The sequence below is a fragment of the Eurosta solidaginis genome, unplaced genomic scaffold, assembly GCF_040869045.1.
Source record: "Eurosta solidaginis isolate ZX-2024a unplaced genomic scaffold, ASM4086904v1 ctg00001119.1, whole genome shotgun sequence".
NCBI classification, from domain to species: domain Eukaryota; kingdom Metazoa; phylum Arthropoda; class Insecta; order Diptera; family Tephritidae; genus Eurosta; species Eurosta solidaginis.
Window position 1 is genome coordinate 253412 of NW_027136965.1, and position 19213 is coordinate 272624.

The window sequence follows — 19213 nt, forward strand, 5'->3', positions numbered from 1 at the left end:
AGAGAAGTGATCCCTCCGCAATCTAAGTACATAAATACTCACTGCACATTGGTAACAAACACCCTATCACCCAAACTGTCTTATTTGGTATTTATGGCAATTGTTGTCGGTAGTTTTTAGGGCTTCCGTTATGCTAATCATTGATACTGCATACCACCTCAAGTTTTTGGTGGACAGCAACTGCAACAAGTCCCGGGGCAGTTTGAGTGCAGGCCATATGGCCATAGCAGAATAGCGCCATCTAATAACGCGCAGGCGGAATATATGGGACAGTGCCTGAGCTTCGTAAGAGATCTTGGGCGACAATTGAGCTGGAGGGGTGGTGCCAGGGTGCAGAAATGAAAAATACTATACATGTCGTAAGTAAGTAGATCCTACAGGCTGCCAGATTACTCAGACGGAAATTAGAGACGTGAAGACGTGGGATCCACAGTATTTTTGCGCAGAATACCTTTCTGCATTGGCGGCCTTCGGCCTCGCTTATAAAAAATTAACCTGGGTGGGTCCAACACCAGTTTAGAGACCAAAACTATATCCGCGCAAAACACTTATGTTCACAATTTTTTTTTTGTGGGTACACCAACATTACAACAACCACATGAAAATCGCCAACTTCAACTGCAAATATATCCGGACAGAGATAAAATTTATCTTTTCCGGTTCGGATTATTTATACTGACGTCAATACGCGTTTTTTGACACTCTCTCCATATTTTTGGACGCGTATTAGCAGTGTCATGCTGTCGTATAGAATTATCCCACTTTTATTGAATTCAGATAAAATTGAATATTATTATTAAAGTAGATTTGATTTTTTCGTTTCCAGCATTTACCGAGAAACTAGGATTCATTGTCTCATCTTTTGCAGAGAAGTCTGTTCTGTTTCAGATAAATTATCGGTACCCGTATTTCTCTACACAAACACAATTTAAAGGGAAAACGGTAGATTTGAATCAGTTTTCTTAAAATTTTTTCCTGCAACCTCTTACTTACAAATACGTAAGTGAAAGACTTCAATAAAATTGGAAACAAGTCTGATTGGCTCGATCGTACCATGGTGGAATGCCCAGGTGAAGTAAGACGTCAATTGTCTCACTCTAAATTCTTTGTTCTGCCATTCGGCTATCTGAAAACTTTTCACCAATGCTGTCCCCGAAAAAGTTGTTTTTTGCATTATTCAGGATTAAAATATGGTAGTTTGAGTACTTTTTTCACATAAACCAGTTGGTGAATATCGATGGACCTTTACTGGATTGAATTACAGATGTTCATCATTTGGGTGTCTTTGGTGTTGGCTTCCATAAGTAGGGGCGTGCTAAACTATTACGTTCATATTATTGATTACGATTATATATACATATATATGTTTAATTTGTTCCAAAAAAATTGAGACAGGTCTTTGCTAAAACATACTATTTGTATTCACATCATATCCAACAAGGATTTTCGCTTGTGCAGCACTACTGAAAACTTTCGAGAAATGTTTTTGCTATTCCTGCATCAAGAATACCAAAACTGTCGTATTTTACACCTTATTTATATAAAAACTTCGCTAAAACAATGCATTTCTAAATATAGTTACAAAAAATTCTAACTCACTGTTGTTGTTTTGCCCTAAAAATTAGAACACTAAGATAAGAGGGATGTTACAGTTATGGATTGTAATTTAGAATATATGAGTCCGGCTTGATCGGATCAGCATCTTCTGGTTCTAGGCCGAATATTGTATCCCTGAGGCTATTATATCCCCTGACAACATATCCCACATACATTGTGAATTCAACTGTCAAAAGATTTTGGGGGATCTTCTGATCAAATTTGTATGATGTGTTAGAAGGGCAAATGTTTTACTTCCGACTCTTTAACGGCAAATCAACAGAGCAGATGGAAGTAACAATGGATTTTTAGGGATAGAAACATATTTAAAAGTATTACCATCACTTCCAAGTGTGACTGTAAAACTTTTCATCAATCCCGAAACCCATTTAAGTGCGCAAAGTTACTACAGTTCAACTAAATAATGGATAACACCTCTCCCATTTATGACCGGTTTTTCAAAGATATCTTCAACTGCAGTTGAAGTTGAAGTCAGTTTACTTTAGACGCATTATAGAATTTTATTGCTCATCACAGTTTAAGTTTTTATTTTTTATTTTTATTCGATGTCAAAAGTAATATAAGCTCGCATGGGTCCAGTGGCGTAGTGAGGTTTTCTTGCGCCAGGGCCAAAACATTTTTCGGGCCCCCCAATATAACCAAAACAATATAATTTTATATATTCAAAAATTAATATACCAATAACCAGGATTACAAGGTAAAACCGGTGAAAGTCAAATGACGTTTAAAAAAAAATTTTAAATTCTCACTGCTCTCATTTTTTGTTATTTTATTTTGATTTTGTTTTCATTACAAAAAAATTTACATAAACAAACATTACATTGTTATTTTTTACATTAGATATTTTACGATAACATTTTTTATGAGAACACCTGAATTCTTAATTGGTGGGAAAGCCATCATAACCCCCATTGCCCCCGCTGCTAAAGGACAACAACGGAGGGATCTTCATTCCCCGGCGAATTAAAAATCTTAGAAGAGGAACTTAGTTTTGTCCGGCAGCGTCATGGGTCTGTGAATGCAGACTGGAATCAACAAACTTGGCACTGATTTAATGTACATACGGCCGTATTGTTCACGACGTGTACCTTGCAAATAACACAAAAACTGGACAGCCACTTCGACGGCATAACGTTACTACTGTGGAACTCCAACAACTTTTGGTTGTGACGTTCGAACACAGTCTCTGTTTCAATAAAAATGCATCCGAAATTGCCTACAATGCACAAAGATGCATCACAATCCTCAAATCGCTGCAACGGAGAGAGTTGCAGGGCTTCCAAATTTCCCACTTAGAACTGCCACGGAATATCTGCTTAAGACGTCTTAGCACCGAGGCACCGAAAGGCCATTGATTGATGTCGTTGCGCCTCCAAGGCAGCTAAGAAGACATCTGCATAAGCCCTATTACAAGATCTGGTGTAGTATGATCTAGAGCAACACGAACGCAGAGTCTGTGCTTTCCTTCAAATTCAGGCTTCCGCCTTTGCAGACATCACCGAAGAAGAATGCACACTTCCGAAGGTTATGCGCGTTACTCTGCCCCAACTTCGATCTCTATGTATGGCCCCAGCCTGGTGTATAGCACAAATCTATTCTTCTGTAATGTGGAGCAAAAATCTGTAAAAGCAACTTCTTTTTGGTAAACCATATTGAAACTGCTCGATTCCTTGGACCTCCGTTAGAAGATATTAACCCAGGCGAGGGATTTTTACAACAAAAATTAGAACCATACATGGACGGACGGAAAAAAACACTACCCCGCCTAATTCTGTCGATGATAAACACTCTACAAATTAATATCGCCAATTAAAATAAGTGAAGCGTCCAGCTGCGAAGACCTGCAACATATGTAATGATGGAAGTAGCTGGATGCTGGTGTGAGCAGATTATGACCATGCATGGTTATATCGTTCAAATTACAAAAAAAAAAAAAAAACAAAACAACTATAAAACTGATCTAAAAAATTAGCATACACAATTTTCGATCTATTATTATTTATTTTATTATATTTATTACTTTTTATCGGGCATTTGTATTTAATTCACGTGGTGATTCCACCATATTAACATTTGCCCTCAACGCTTATGAAATGTTTTCTACAAAAAAAAAATTAAATATATTTAATACTGAAAACGTTTATATATCGTTTACCACAACAAGTTTACTTTCAAATTACTTTCCAAAAAATTTACGGAAATGCCTGTTCGGATACTGCAATACAAAAGCTAAGTTATACAATTTTGTTTTCCACAACATGCATTTAGAATGCGTCATAACGACCCTAAATTACGGGTAAATGTACTTATTATAAAAAAACGTGTAATTAAAAAAATTGCCATTTAAAATTATAGTAATCGTTATCCCAGGCATTTATATTAACGATTGTTGTAATCGTAATTTTAAAAAAGCTTAAATTACGATTACTATAATCGTAATCAAGGCTCTTGCAATTTTAAAAGAGTTTTCCCCTTTACTGGGAAAATTTTAAAAAAGAAAGTTAAATTCCAAGGCAAATTTTTTAAATGTGGCCATAGAGCTTACCCACTCAGCATTTAGGTGATTAAATTTTGAATTTCCCTACATATCAATACAATTTGATTACTTTTTCTGACTAAATAATGAGTTATCATACAATTGAACAAAAGAAATAATCAAATATGTATACTTTTGATGATGAAAAACTAAAAAGCATTTTTCGATCACTTTTTGGAATAATTTTTGAAGTCCTTTAATGACTAAATTTTAATATTTCATAAAAACCAACAAAAAGAATAATCAAATATGCTTACCTTTGATGATCAAAAACTGAATATAGTTTTTTAATCACATTTTGGAATCATATTTGAATCAAATGTGTTTACTTTAGGTAATCAAAAATTTATAATCATTCTTCAGTCAGCTTTCTGAATCTTTTAGGAATATATTTGTTTGCTGAATAATGAAATTTATACTTGTTTATATTTTACTTTTCATTAAAAATCTTGTTTTTTTTTACATACACATATTTTTTCAATCATGAAGCTAAGAAAAAATATATAAAAATTTTATTATTTTTACAAAAGATATTCAAGATGTAAATAATGTAAATGTGACCGAAGATTTCCCCAACCATTTCTCCATCTTCGGCTTCCCAGAAAATACATAATGATTGGACAGTACAAAGGCTATGAGCTATTAGAACCCCAGGTAAGTGAAACTATCTTGACATAGCTGGATACGGCTTCAACATCCCGTATCGTATCCGTATTTTAAGATGCAGACGATAATGCTGATGTTGGATGTTGTAGTCGCAGGTGTATATCGGTCAAGTTTGCTTGCGCGTTAGCTGTGGTTCGAATAGCTCACTTTCGCATGCTTTCTTCCCCTGATGAAATAAGATTATTATGTAGTATCCTATTTTGAATGAGATATGAAGAATAAATGCATTGTAATGGCATTCAAAAATGATTCAAAAATCTCAACCAAAACGATTGAAATATATTCACGAATATGTTCAGAAAATGACAGTGAAAAGCAGTCAAATATTACTCCAAAACTATTAAAGCTCAATTTTACAATGATATCAAATATGAATAAAAAGCTTTTCGAAATAGGAATCATAAATGATTATTCAAGAATAATGACATTTATGGAACATTTTTCTCCCGACGATACGTTAATTTTCGAACAGCAAATGCTTTTAAATTTGACGTTTTTCATCATTTTGGGGTATGATATTTAAACATTTTTTGATCAAAATTTTCAAAAAATGCTGGCTGGGTAAGATTGCAAGCAATCAATCGAAGCTAGGAGTGCTTCCGACAAAAAGAAGACTGAAAGTATTTGTTTTGTTGCGGGTGGGGGAAATAATACCCAAGAAAAGGACAATCGGAAAATTAAATTTAAATTGGATTCCGATGCAAATGACCGTTTGGCGAAAGAAAAATGGTATTTAGAAAATACGTAAATCAGTTTTGGTTGGGTATGCTCCAAATGGATACCGACTTTGGAACATAAATGCGCAGACAATTTTCATTGCTCTTTACGTAAAGTTTGGCCAGAATGTTTTCCCGTTTAAAAAAGAAATATCTAAGGAGAAACAAAATAAACAATTATATATCAGACGCAGCCATGAGCGAGAAGGGATGTCCTAATGGAAGATGGAGTTTTAAGTAATTTAATATGTGATGAAATAAGCCAGGTTGAATCTGATCATGAAAAAGCAGCAGCCAACGATTCATTTGAAGATGAAATAAATGGGGATGATATCGAAGTTGCGCTCCCTTCGCATAACAGTGAGTCTCTGCCTGAAACTTCTGTAAGACGTAGTGAACGGGAGCGCCGTGGTCCATGTAAGTTTATTGATTACTTTAGAACAATTTCTGCTGCTTGTATTTCAACAGACCATCTCGAAGCCTATTCAGAAATCGCTAGTAGGAGAGATGCTGCAAAATGGATGGAGGCCGTTAATGATGAGCTGAATTCAATGAAGAAAAATGAAGTCTGCGACGTAATATATCCACCAAAAGGTGTAAAACCTCAAAACAAAATGGGTATTTAGATTAAAGGAGGATGAAAATGGGTTATCAACGCGCGATAAAGCACGTCTTGTAGTAAAAGGTTTCCTACAAAAACAAAGGATTGACTACTCGGAAACCTATGCTCCTGTTGCAAAAATTACAATGATACGGGTTGTACTGGCTTGGTGGATAAGAAAAATTATTGTTTCACCAACTAGGTGTAAAACCTGCTTTTTCAAATCACCATTTGAATGAAGATTTGTATGCGGCAATGCCAGAAGGGGTTGACGTCAGGTATGGTGTGCAAACTCAGAAAATCTCTTTATGGGTTAAAGCAAGCTCCAAGATGTTGGAATCAGAAGTTTAATATATACTTGCTGTAGCTTGGCTTTACAAGGTCAAATCATGATTATTGCCTATACACAAAATTTTGTAGTGATTGTTACCTAATAATTATTATGTATGTTGGTGATCTGCTTATTGCTGGCAAAGAAATTTCCTCAATTAACTTAAAAAGAACCTTAAGCGAGAAATTTGAAATGTCTGATCGTAGAGAACTGAAATTTTTCCTTGGCATAAAGATTGAAAATTTTAGCGATCATATTGACTTATCACAAAGCGCAAGTATTGACAGTATTAACAAAATTTGGTATGGCAGATTGTAATCCTACGAGAAGTCCAATGAAAAAGGATTGCAGCTATGACAAAATAATGAACCAGATAATCTCAATAAACCTTATAAGGAAATGTTGAGAAGCCTTATGTATATAATGATGGGCGCAAGACCTGATATCTGTTATCCTGTTGGATACATGGGCAGATATCAACAAAACCCAGAACATTGGCAATGTCTTTTTAAAAGGTTTTTAAGATATCTTAAAGGAAGTAAAGGAAACAAATTGGTATTTAAGAAAACTTCAGATAAAGCTCATATTGGATTTGCGGACGCAGATTGGCCTGGTGATGCAACAACAGATCGCAAATCAGTTAGCGGATATATATTTCAAGTATATGGGTGTAGTGTTTCATGGTCAAGCAAAAACAAGTAACTGTTGCTCTCTCCTCAAGCGAATCAGAGTATGTTGCATTAAGTGCTGCTGTAATAGAAGCTATTTGGTTACATGGTTTGCTGAAAGATCTACAACAAGTTAATAATCATCCAGTTGAAATATTTGAAGATAACAGAGGCTGTATTGGAATGGCGAACACATTTGATTCAATAAAAGCTAAACATATTGATATAAAGCACCAGAGATGCAGTTGCAAAAGGCTTAGTAAATTATAACAATTTTTGATTTTTGACCAGAGAAAATATATTTTCATTTTTTTTATTATAGAGTAAGAGCCCGTGACGGCCAGACCTTTGTCATTTTATAAAAGTTGAAATTTCGTCAGTGCATACTTCCAACTGAAGCAGGATCGTTGGTCTATTATAAAACTTGAGTCATGGTGGCTTTAACAGATATCGTGCAAAAATTTTGCAGAAAAATATACCTTTCTTTCGTCATTTTATAAAGACTGATTTTCATACATATGTATATGGTCTTCGTCACGATATACGCAGCCACTAGCCTCATTGCCAGACACTTTCCATAGTGGCTTTGATTAGCCAGGCACTTTTAATCCTTCTAAACTTCAAAGAACATCGAAGCAATTTTATACTGAAATTCGAATACAAAATCTTTAAAACAAACTTTTGAAATTTTGGTTACCGTAAAAAATTTTCAGCTTATGAAAAAGTATTTAGCTTTATGAAAAAGTACAGTTTTGCATTATAAAAAGTGTCTGGCTGGACAAAGCCACTATGGAAAGTGTCTGTTAATGAGGATAGTTGCTAGTTATATCGTGACGAAGACCATATGTGAAAATCAGTCTTTATAAAATGACGAAAGAAAGGTATATTTTTCTGCAAAATTTTTGCACGATATCTGTTAAAGCCTGTGCGTGTTTAATTCATTTTTTCTTCAATACATTTTTAATGCGTTTACTACGAAATACCTAAAACCTTAATAGTTTCTAAAAGATATTTCATCGGAACGTTCTTTGTTCACAGAGAACTGAATATATCGGTCATCAGAGAAGGAGTTCTCGTTAAAAACCCTCCAACCTGAAATCTGGTCCACCGGTTCCCTACTAAACAGTCTGAGGCCCACGACCTCCTCTCTTATCGTTGTAACAAAAGTCGTGTCATTCTCGCTGTAGAGTGCCTCATTTACAATAAAAGTAAGCAAATACTCACCTCTCGCATTGGTACCCGACCTCCCACATATGCTATGGTGGGCGATTGCAAATTCCAAATACTTAGACGGCTTCAAACAACTAAGCGTGAATCGGATAAGAGGTATAAATACAAAATTAACCGAACTTTAATGAGAATATCTTAATAGTTTCTAAAAGATATTTCACCAGAATGTTCTTTGTTCACAGAGAACTGAATATATCGGTGATCAGAGGAGTTCTCGTTGAAAACCCTCCAAGCTGAAATCTGGTCCACCGGTTTCCTACTAAACAGGCTGAGGTCCACGACCTCCTCCCTTACCGTTGTAACAAAAGTCGTGTAATTCGCCCTGTTATACATACAGAGTGCCTCATTTACAATAAAAGTAAACAAATACCTCTCGCATTGGTACCCGACCTCCCACATATGCTATGGTGGGCGATTGCAAATTCCAAATACTTAGACGGCTTCAAAAAACTAAGCGTTATTCGGATAAGAGGTATAAATACAAAATTAACCGAACCTAAATGAGAATATCTTGACTGGAAATTAACGTTATTTCTTTTACTGAAACCATATATGTAATACTCCTATATTGCTACAAAAGGCTAGGTACATTCCCATACATCAGAGTGCCGATATATTGCTGTTTAAACGTTTTTGTTTTTGTATTCAATAATCGAATGTACCTAAATTTTAATTTTTTCTTGTCACAGTTATGTTGCTACAATCACAAAAATTTTATAGGCTTTCTTGTTTTGATTTCGAATTCAAAACACATTGCGAGCATTTTCCATTAGCAATATAGGAATATTACATATATGATTGAAACTTGGATGAAACCTCACGTTATTAATGCAGAATTTTTATCTAATTAGTACATGGTTTACATCCATGATCGCTTGATCAGAGTAGGTGATGGTGTCCTTGCCATTCTTCCTTCAATCTCTTCCGAGGAGCTTAAGATGCCTATCATGGGTTCCATTGAGTTCAACAGCATCCGCATCCAGGTATGCAATGCCCATTTCGAAAATGGCTGTTTGCTACATTCCTTCTGTATATGACATTTCGGTCTACTTTCAGCATATGTATCTCTTTGCTCAGAACTGTTACTTTAATGCAAAGCCTTGTAACTCGTTTAGGCGACTTACCTACCTCATATATCTTGGAACATGTTTGATAGAGCCATTATTACAATTCCGTCCAAGCCTGGACACAATGACTTAAGATGAAATGTTCGATCTTTGCCTTAAACCAATATAATTCGTAATAACTTAGGGAAGGTCCTAGACTTAATTTACATTGGTGATGTATCTTAATTTTCTTCAAATCGGTGCGATCCTCTAGTCTTACCAGACGACTTTTATCATTCTTCTCTCGAGATAGTTCAGGAAATCATAAGTAATGCTCGAGGCTGTGGTATTGTAAAATCCTATGCCAGTAGTCAAATTCAACTCGATTTTTTCTAAAGCCAACTTTAAAATGTTAAATAAATGATCATATTGAGCTAAACGTAGTGTTTTCAGGCGGAAGTAGTAGCCGTGACTGCCGTAGAAACACTGGGGGAAAATAACTTGAACAGGAGCCGCGTCAATTTTTACAATGACAGCCAAGCAGCAATTAAGGCAATAGTCCCGGACTGCCAAGAGTCGAAGATCATGTGCAGGTCCTTACAACCTTAGACTAACAAAGTTACTCTTATCATTTAAAGGAGGGGGCCCAATGTCGGGATTGATTCTGTATAGGTAAGAGTTTAACATAAAACAATACCAGATCGAAGTTGAGCTAAAGTGAAAGTCTCCCTAGGGCGAGTGGGTTCCTTTGTGGCGAGTTCTGGGTATTTTTCTTTAAGAACTAGGTTCGCCGGGCAATTCCTGGCATAGAGGTCCGACGCCTGTTAGTGGATATCACTGAAGACCTGTTTGTGTATTGTTACTGCATAGGGATGTATTCCCTCATAATGCTTGCGGATATGACTTCGTAAGCCCTTGGGAGGTGTGGCCTCTTCAATCAGATGTCTGTAGGGATGCCCAGGTTTCTGGTTATTCAACAGAAAATGTTTTTTTTAGTATTTCTTTTCTCTCCCTACTAAGGAGTACTCTCGCCTCATTGTGTAGGTGGTGTTCTGGAGACAAAATAAGACAGCCTGTAGCGGTTCTGAGAGCTGTGTTTTGGCAGGCCTATATTTTCTTCCAGTCAGAAACCTTCAGGCTTGGCGAACATATCGGGGACGCGTAGCATGCAATCGGCCGGCCAATTGCTTTGTAAGTGGTAATGAGCGCTTCTTTTCCTTTAACCCCAAGTATTTCTGGCAAGAGATGGGTGTAAGGCAGTCGGTAGGGTAACGCCATCGACGCGGATGTCCAATATGGTCGACATTTGTCATATCCATGTTCTAAACTAGGTCGCCGATGATTTGGTCGGTGGCATTGTCAGCTTTCGCGAGGCGAAAAAACTGGAGAGATCGGGAAGATATAAAAAAAAAACATGTAAGGAGCGATAACCTCCGAAGAGATCTAAGGCCGAGCTTCTCTTCCAATTTGCGTCGTGCTCCTCTTGATTTTTCCTACAAATTAGTCGGACGGGACCTACATGTTTTATGCCGACTCCGAACGACATCTGCAAGATCAGTTTTCACTGAGAGCTTTTCATGGCAGAAATACACTCGGAGCACTTGCCAAACACTGCCGAGGGGCGACCCCGCTTAGAAAAAATTTCTTCTAATTGAAAAACCTTATTTCTAAAATTTTGATGTTGCTTTGCCCGGGGTGTGAATCCAGGGCATACGGTGTGGTAGGCGGAGCGCGCTACCATCACACCACGGTGGCCGCAGGGAAAATAACTGTTTATTTTATTACAAAGCTCATCGACGTGTGTGCCTGGACCTGTTGCCTTTATTGTGCAGGCATCGGCGTAGGATACAATGATGACTCCTTCTTATGGCGAAGGTAATTTCGATATGTAGAAGTTGAACAAAAGCGGAGATAGGACACCACCCTGTTCTTCTGGGTTCAGATGTTATGTTCTGGAAATGCACCGATGCTTGCCGACCAGACAGATAATTTGCAGTCCACTTTTGGAGACTTGGAGGAAGGGAGGACCCTTCCAAGTCCTACAGTAACGTGCCGTGGTTGACTGTATCAAAACTGACTGTCTAGCGCTACGAGTACTGTTCTGTGGTAGGGTTTTGGATTCAATCCGTAATTTATCTGCGTGTTAATGGCGTTTACCGCGGTGTTAGTGCTATGTAGTTTTCGAAAGCCATGCTGATGATTGGCAAAACGTAAGTTTGTAGTGAGGTAGGGAAGCAGAAGGGCTTCAAGTGTAGGGGTTACTCGCGATAGGAGATATATCGGACGACCTGATTCTCCTACGTTAGCTGGATCCCTATGCTATAATGACGGAACCACCCTGGCCATTTTCAATTTTTCGGGGATGACGAAGGTGGATAAGAACAGGTTGAAGACATGCGCTAGATAATTAAATCCCTCTTTTCAAAGCATCGGCATTGCTATGCCATCTGGACCTACTTCCTTAGGTGATTTAGCGTGAACGATGGCATTTTCAACCTCTTTGGCGGTGATGGTAATTTGGAACGCGCTGTATTTATGCTTGTGTACGCGTCTGTTGGCCCGCCGCTGGCTTTGTCAACCGTAGAATGCATTAAATTTTGTCAGCAGAAAGTGCTCGTGCATTTTTTCGCAACCGACAGCACTTTATCGCCGAAGGCGATGGATGTTTTGTCGCTGTGCTTAGTCGGATTCGATAGGGACTTTACGGTAGACCATAGCTTACCCACACCGGCAGAGAGGTTACAATTCAATACAAATGCTCCTCCCCTTCCGCCCGCTTGTGTTCATCCACAAGCAATCTGATGCTGACCGCTTATTTGGAGGTCGCCGGGGTCGTGCTATCTTATAAGGTCACGTTCTCTTGCTAGAGATAATCCCGGTGGGAATAAAACGAGCCGACGCAGATTCGATGACCTTGCGGACAGCACGCTCTCCTTGACGGGCATCAGTCGGGAGCATAGCGATTGTCTGTTTTGTAATCCTCCCACTCTCCTTTTTTGAAGTTGATGAAAGTGCTTTTTTCGGTAGTGATGAATTCGGCGGATCTCTCGAGCGAAAGTTTACGGGTAGGTGGCCGGATGCCAATGTTATCATCGGCTGCCAGTTGACGCAGTTAAAAGGTCCTGCGCTCACGATGGAAATGTTTCCTAACATACGTGTGGGGGCGCGCCCGTTTATCGTGCAGAACGTAGTTTCTTCCATTTGGTCCACCTACACCTCGCTCCTGCTGTCCGCCTGTAGATCAGAATGCCACAGATTGTGGTGGGCATTGAAATCGCCTAGGATAATGCGATATCCGCTAGTGAGTAGTGCGCTGATGTCAGACAGTATTCACTGGGGCAACAGGTGACAGGACGGATGTAGATGTTGATAATTTCAAAATTTGCATCGCTTGATCGGTTAGATATGCCTTGACGTTCCATGGCACTGTCCCTACGGCCGATGTGGATATCAAATAGATTGTATTGCACTGAGTGTTGGGTGACGATTCCGCCTCCATTTCCACTCTCGCAATCTTTTCTGTGTACGCTGTACTCAGAGCAGGTCTGCAAAGCAGATCTTGCAGTGAGTTTAGTCTCATAGATCGCAGCACTGCGGATGTTGTGCCGCTTCAGAAAATCGACTATCTCTGTTATCATCTCAGTTAACCCATTACAGTTTAACTGCAGTAAAAACCATTTCTCTGGACCGGGATCAAGTACTGGCACCAGTTTAGGTTCGACACCTTCCCGGAGCAGGAGAATAAGGCGCAGTCCAGATGCAAGGATCTGTGGGAGGGACGCAACAAATTAAGTGGGGTTATACTGAAATGACAGCCCTTGGTCGGGGGAAATCCCGAGTCGCTCCGGTGCATAGAATTGACTGTCTTAGGAAGCGTCATTTCAGGGCTGTGTCGGGATCATATATGAAAAAATTTCTTCTGGGAGATCATTGTTTTTGAAATAAGTTCTGACGTGCCTAATTTTGATCTTTTTCTTTGTCAGGCATTTCATTATGACTTTAAAAAACATTAGGTTGAAATTTTTTACCAGCATACAAAGAAGTATTACATGTGTGCTAGCATATGACTTTATAATAATGATTGCGTTTTCTTTCTTGTATCAGTTACATATCTACATATACATATATGCAATTTTATGCAATACATTATCATTTATTCTATATTTTTATTTGGTTCAGTCTCCTGATCTTCGTCAATGCCTGTTCCGTTAGTAGTACTAGTGTAAGCAACTACGACTCTATTGTTTATAAAATTATCACTGATATTGCTGTTGCTGTTGCTATTATTAACATAACGAATTTGCTCATCACTGAGATTTTATGAAATCCTTAGGAATACCGCCTGCGCTAGCATTACTACCACATTCGCTGCTTCGATTACTTCCACTATAGCTACCACTACTATAACGGTTTTCCTTTTGGTTATTTGTACAATTATGACTACTAGTGACAGAATCGTCTTTAAAGCTTAAATTTTCAGCAACAGGAGTTTGCGAAATTGTGCTATAAGAGATTGACGAGTTTATAGTATTTTCTGTATCTATTCCACTTTCATTGCCACACCTAGACCCATTTAGAGTCTCTACTGTGAAGTGCGGACATCTACTCTGTTGACTTTGGTACACTGGTTGTGCTATGCCACCACTTATATTATGCGCTCCTGCATTGTTGATAGCTCCATTTGCACCGGAAGCATAAACTAGTTGCGATGCTGATCGTGGTATCATAAATTGCTGTTGGAAATGCGAATTAAGTCCAATTTCTGGACTCGCCGCTCTAGAGTAAGGTGGCGGTATAAGCGTGTTAGCTTCATTAATATTGCAAATAAAGCTAGAGCTAAGTAAGTCCACTGTACTTGCCGCAGAAAGTGATCCAACTGGTCGAACAATATATTTTCGAAAATATTGTACCATGAGATAGCTGGAGCCAGGCTTAGAATTGTCATTGTTGCATCTGAAAACGAGGGGGTAAAGATCTGGCTTAGATGTAACCTTAAATTGTGTAATTATCAATACATTATCATTTATTCTATATTTTCATTTGGTTCAGTCTCCTGATCTTCGTCATGTTCTGTGAGTAATGGACTGTTATCGCTAAATCTATTAGGCGGTAAAGAAGAACCTGGTGTTGTGGGTGCTGAACGTGATACCCAAATTCTTCGAACTCTTCCTCCCTTTCCAGAAAATAAATTAGTCCCAACTGCACTGTTAATTGGGCTTCTTGCAGAGTATTTGTTCACAGGCGTAGTCGTAATGTTCGATATCATTGGAATGTAAAGACATTTGTTGGGTTTGGGTGTGAAGAACTTGTTTTTATTTTGTTCCAGAGTTAAAGGGCGTGTAAAAAAATTGTCGGTGTCATTCGAAGAAGCAAGGGTGTTCTGTGTCGTTGTAGTTATTACTGTTGATATACCCTTGTGTGGTGAGGTGGATGCTAAACGTACCGTAGTTTTAGAAAATTGTGGACTTCTTTCTGCCAAGACATTATGGTTACACGGCATTTCACAACATGCTAGGGAGTTGCGATGTGTTTTTCGCTGTGGGTTTGTACTTATACTCTTATTCAATTCTAAGGAAGTGGGTGAAGATAGCGTATGACATAGCGTCGGTCTGACATGCATCAACATGTCCTCATTGCTTATGCCGTCTTGTAATTGACGAATTTGCTCAAGAATTTCCCTTACTCCACCAGTAGGGCTTGTAGCTTGTGGTGGTGAGCTAGCAGTACAAACGTTTGTAAGACTGCTGATAGCTGAACAATTAACTGATACTGTGTAATCACGAAGCTCGTCAGATGTATACTTCTTGTCCAGCTCATTAATTCCTAATGGTGGACACTCTTTTGCATAAGTCGTTGAATTAGGATTTTGTTGCTGCTGCAATATATGACAACAAGTTTCAAGACTTTGCTTTAATATATGGAAATCTTTAAATTCTTCAACCCCTCGAGGAACTGTAAAAGAAATACTCCCAACTGAATCGCATGAGGTATAAGTAGGCCTTAAAATGTTCGACGCCACAACAAACTGGGTGGGGTTTGTATTAGTACGATGCAACGGTTTGGATATTATACTATCATTATTATATATTGCTTGTTTAGTAATCTCATCGGGCACTTCAGTTGGAGTAACATTTCGTGTTTTATCGAAATTCACTATGTCTAAAGTCTCAATGCCGGTTCCGTTAGTAGTACTAGTGTAAGCAACTACGACTCTATTGTTTATAAAATTATCACTGATATTGCTGTTGCTGTTGCTATTATTAACATAACGAATTTGCTCATCACTTTGAGATTTTATGAAATCCTTAGGAATACCGCCTGCGCTAGCAATACTACCACATTCGCTGCTTCGATTACTTCCACTATAGCTACCACTACTATAACGGTTTTCCTTTTGGTTATTTGTACAATTATGACTACTAGTGACAGAATCGTCTTTAAAGCTTAAATTTTCAGCAACCGGAGCTTGCAAAATTCTGCTATAAGAGATTGACGAGTTTATAGTATTTTCTGTATCTATTCCACTTTCATTGCCACACCTAGACCCATTTAGAGCCACTACTGTGAAGTGCGGACATCTACTCTGTTGACTTTGGTACACTGGTTGTGCTATGCCACCATTTATATCATGCGCTCCTGTATTGTTGATAACTCCATTTGCACCGGAAGCATAACCTAGTTGCGATGCTGATCGTGGTATCATAAATTGCTGTTGAAAATGCGAATTAAATCCAATTTCTGGACTCGCCGCTCTAGAGTAAGGTGGCGGTATAAGCGTGTTAGCTTCATTAATATTGCAAATAAAGCTAGAGCTAAGTGAGTCCACTGTACTTGCCGCAGAAAGTGATGCAACTGGTCGAACAATATAGTTTCGAAAATACTGTACCATGAGATAGCTGGAGCCAGTCTTAGAATTGTCACTGTTGCATGTGAAAACGAGGGGGTAAAGATCTGGCTTAGATGTAACCTTAAATTGTGTAATTATCAAAGAAATAATAAGCTCATTAGTAAAACTGCTCTTGGAAATTTGCAAATAATACCTCGGTATATGGAGGTGGTGGATGGTGAAACGAGTTGCATCGGCTGTAGTGTGGTGGTGCATAGCAGGATCCAGCTGAATCTCTCTCTGATTGGGCATGTTGGCCGTTGAATCCCCAACCGCAAAGTGTTCTTCGTCTTTTCCACAATGAGTATGCACATAGTATTGCCAAAATAATGGCAGCAATGACGCACCTATAATTCGAAAGTATAATCTATTATGGAGAGAAGACAAATGTATGCATATATTTATATCATCGGTCCCTTATTTCAAATTCCCATGGAAGACTAATGCCTTCATTGATCGAGTGGAAAAATAGCAACGTTCGTTATTTGCGTGGAGCACTAACAGAGTTCGTTCTTTGCATGAAATACTAGCATGTTTCAGCTGTCTACGTGGAAGGCTAACATTTAAAGTTGTTCAGGTTGAAAACTGGCACGTTTCAGTCGATCGAGTGGAAGACTAATACAGAAGACCACGCTTCCCAAGGCAGTCGGTTCTATGTACCGGAGCGACTCGGGATTTTTCCCGACCAAGGACTGTCATTTCAGTGTGACCCCATTTAATTTGTTTCGTCCCTCCCACAAATTGTCATCCTCCCAGCAGCTCCTTGCAGCAGGACTGCTACATATTCTCTTACTCCGGGAAGGTATCGAACCCAATCCGGGTCCGTCTCCTGACCCCGGTCATGAGAAATGGTTTTGCTGCATCTGCCAGAAAAGAATCTTTTTAGGACGGTCATACTCTGTTCAGTGTGTCTCGTGCAAGGGATGGTTGCATCGGACAGGTTGTTCTGGGCTTGATCCCAAAACCCGACGTCCACGTAACTTTTATAAATCTTTTGTGGCTCCTTGCTGTTCACGCCCAAGGGCGTCCCGTAGTCTACGCCTAAGCGTATCCCCACTACCTTCCAGCAGCTTCGCTGCTCAGCAAGCCACAACAAGTACCCGCTGCTGCTCGCGCCCCACGGCGCCAACAACTCAAACAGCTGATACCACTCATAACTACTACCTTCGTAGTAGAGCTGGTAGCAATGCTGAGCATCAGCCCCTGCCCCCGTCTTCTTCTCCCCCCCTCTTTTCTGGCAGCAATCGTGCAGGTCAGGGAAACAGACTCTTAGTCCCTGCCTCCGTTTGCACCGTCTGCCAGCACAGAATATATAGGTTTGCGACATCCGCTCAATGCAGCTCCTGCCTTGGGTGGTGCCACTTTCCTAGATGTTCTGGTCTCCGCGACGGCAACCCCTCGACGGGTTTCATCGCGCCATGTTGCCAGGTCGCAAACCCAAATCATCCGGGTACCACAATGCTTGCCCAAGGGCGCCCAGTCCCAAGGCCACAACAGCAATTGCGTCCTGGCCTTCCACAACCTAGGCGTAGTCACCCCTCACTTACCCCTAGAGTGGCGGCGTCACCCCTCATGCACTTCAGAATTCTGCAGTTCAACTGTAATGGACTAACTGGGAAGATTACGGAGATAGTCGATTTCATGAAGCGGCACAACATCCGCATTCAAGAGACTAAACTCACAGCAAGATCTGCATTGCAGACCTGCTCTGGTTATAATGTCCACAGGAAAGACCGCGAGAGCGGAAATGGAGGCGGCCTCACGTTTATTATACACCACTCTGTGCAATATCATATATTTGATCCTGGCATCGACCGCAGTGACAATGTCTTAGAACGTCAAGGCCTATCTGTCCGGTCAGGCGATGCAAATCTAGAAATCATCAACATCTACATCCCTCCTGTCACCTGTTGCCCCAGTGGATACCGCCCTAATATCGAGGCCTTACTCACTGGCAACAATCGCATTATCTTAGGCGATTTCAATGCCCATCACGACCTATGGCATTCAAACCTGCGGGCGGACAGTAGGGGTGAGATGTTGGCGGATCAAATAGACGAAACGACGTTCTGCACAATAAACGGAGACGCCCCCACACGTATGGTAGGAAGCTGTCATAGCTCGCCAGATATCTCAATCGTAAGCGCAGAACTCGTAAACTGCGTCAACTGGCAGCCGATGGTAACATTGGCATCCGACCACCTGCCCATACTTATTTCGTTCGAGCGTACCGCCGACTTCATCGTCACCGAAAAACGCACTTTCATAAACTTCAAAAAAGGAAAGTGGGAAGAATATAAATCTGCAACAGACAGCAGCTTTGCTGCCCTCCCTATCCCGACTGATGCCCGCCAAGGGGAGCGTGCCTTCCGTAAGGTCATTGAATCCGCCTCGGCACATTTCATTCCCGCCGGGAGAATTCCCGAAATCCGGCCCCACTTCCCGGCGGAGGCCGCGAGCTTAGCGAGGGAACGCGACCTTATAAGACAGCTTGATCCAGGCGACCCCCAAATAAGGGATATAAACCAACGCATCAGACTGCTTGTGGACGAACACAAGCGGGCGAAATGGGAAGAGCACCTAAGAGGTTGTAACCTCTCTACCGGTGTAGGTAAACTTTGGTCCACCGTAAAGTCCCTATCGAATCCGACTAAGCACAAAGACAAAGTTTCCATCGCCTTTGGCGATAAGGTGCTGTCGGATGCGAAAAAATGCGCGAGCGCTTTCTGCCGACAATATATAATGCATCCTACGGTCGACAGAGATAGACGGAGAGCCAATAGACACGCACATAAACACAAACTCAGCGCGTCACCAATTACCATCACCGCTAGAGAGGTTGAGGGCGCCATTGGTCGCGCTAAACGATCCAAAGCAGTGGGCCCAGACGGCATAGCCATGCCGATGCTTAAAAAC

The 19213-nt window shown here is 40.0% G+C and overlaps 2 protein-coding genes across 25 annotated transcripts in view; one reads left to right on the plus strand and one right to left on the minus strand.

Moving 5' to 3' along the window:
• LOC137235972 (uncharacterized) overlaps positions 1-19213 on the plus strand; it is a 116929-nt gene that overhangs the window by 48515 nt on the left and 49201 nt on the right. The window lies entirely within an intron of this gene.
• Positions 13076-19213, minus strand: part of LOC137235971 (uncharacterized) — a 114352-nt gene continuing 108214 nt past the window's right edge. For all 9 annotated transcript variants that reach the window (XM_067758691.1, XM_067758687.1, XM_067758688.1 and 6 more), the window contains 2 exons: positions 16452-16644; positions 13076-16378 (listed from right to left, as the gene is read on the minus strand). In XM_067758691.1, the coding sequence (XP_067614792.1) occupies positions 14435-16378; positions 16452-16644 (2137 nt within the window). In that variant the 3' untranslated portion in view covers positions 13076-14434. The remainder of the gene's footprint in view (positions 16379-16451; positions 16645-19213) is intronic.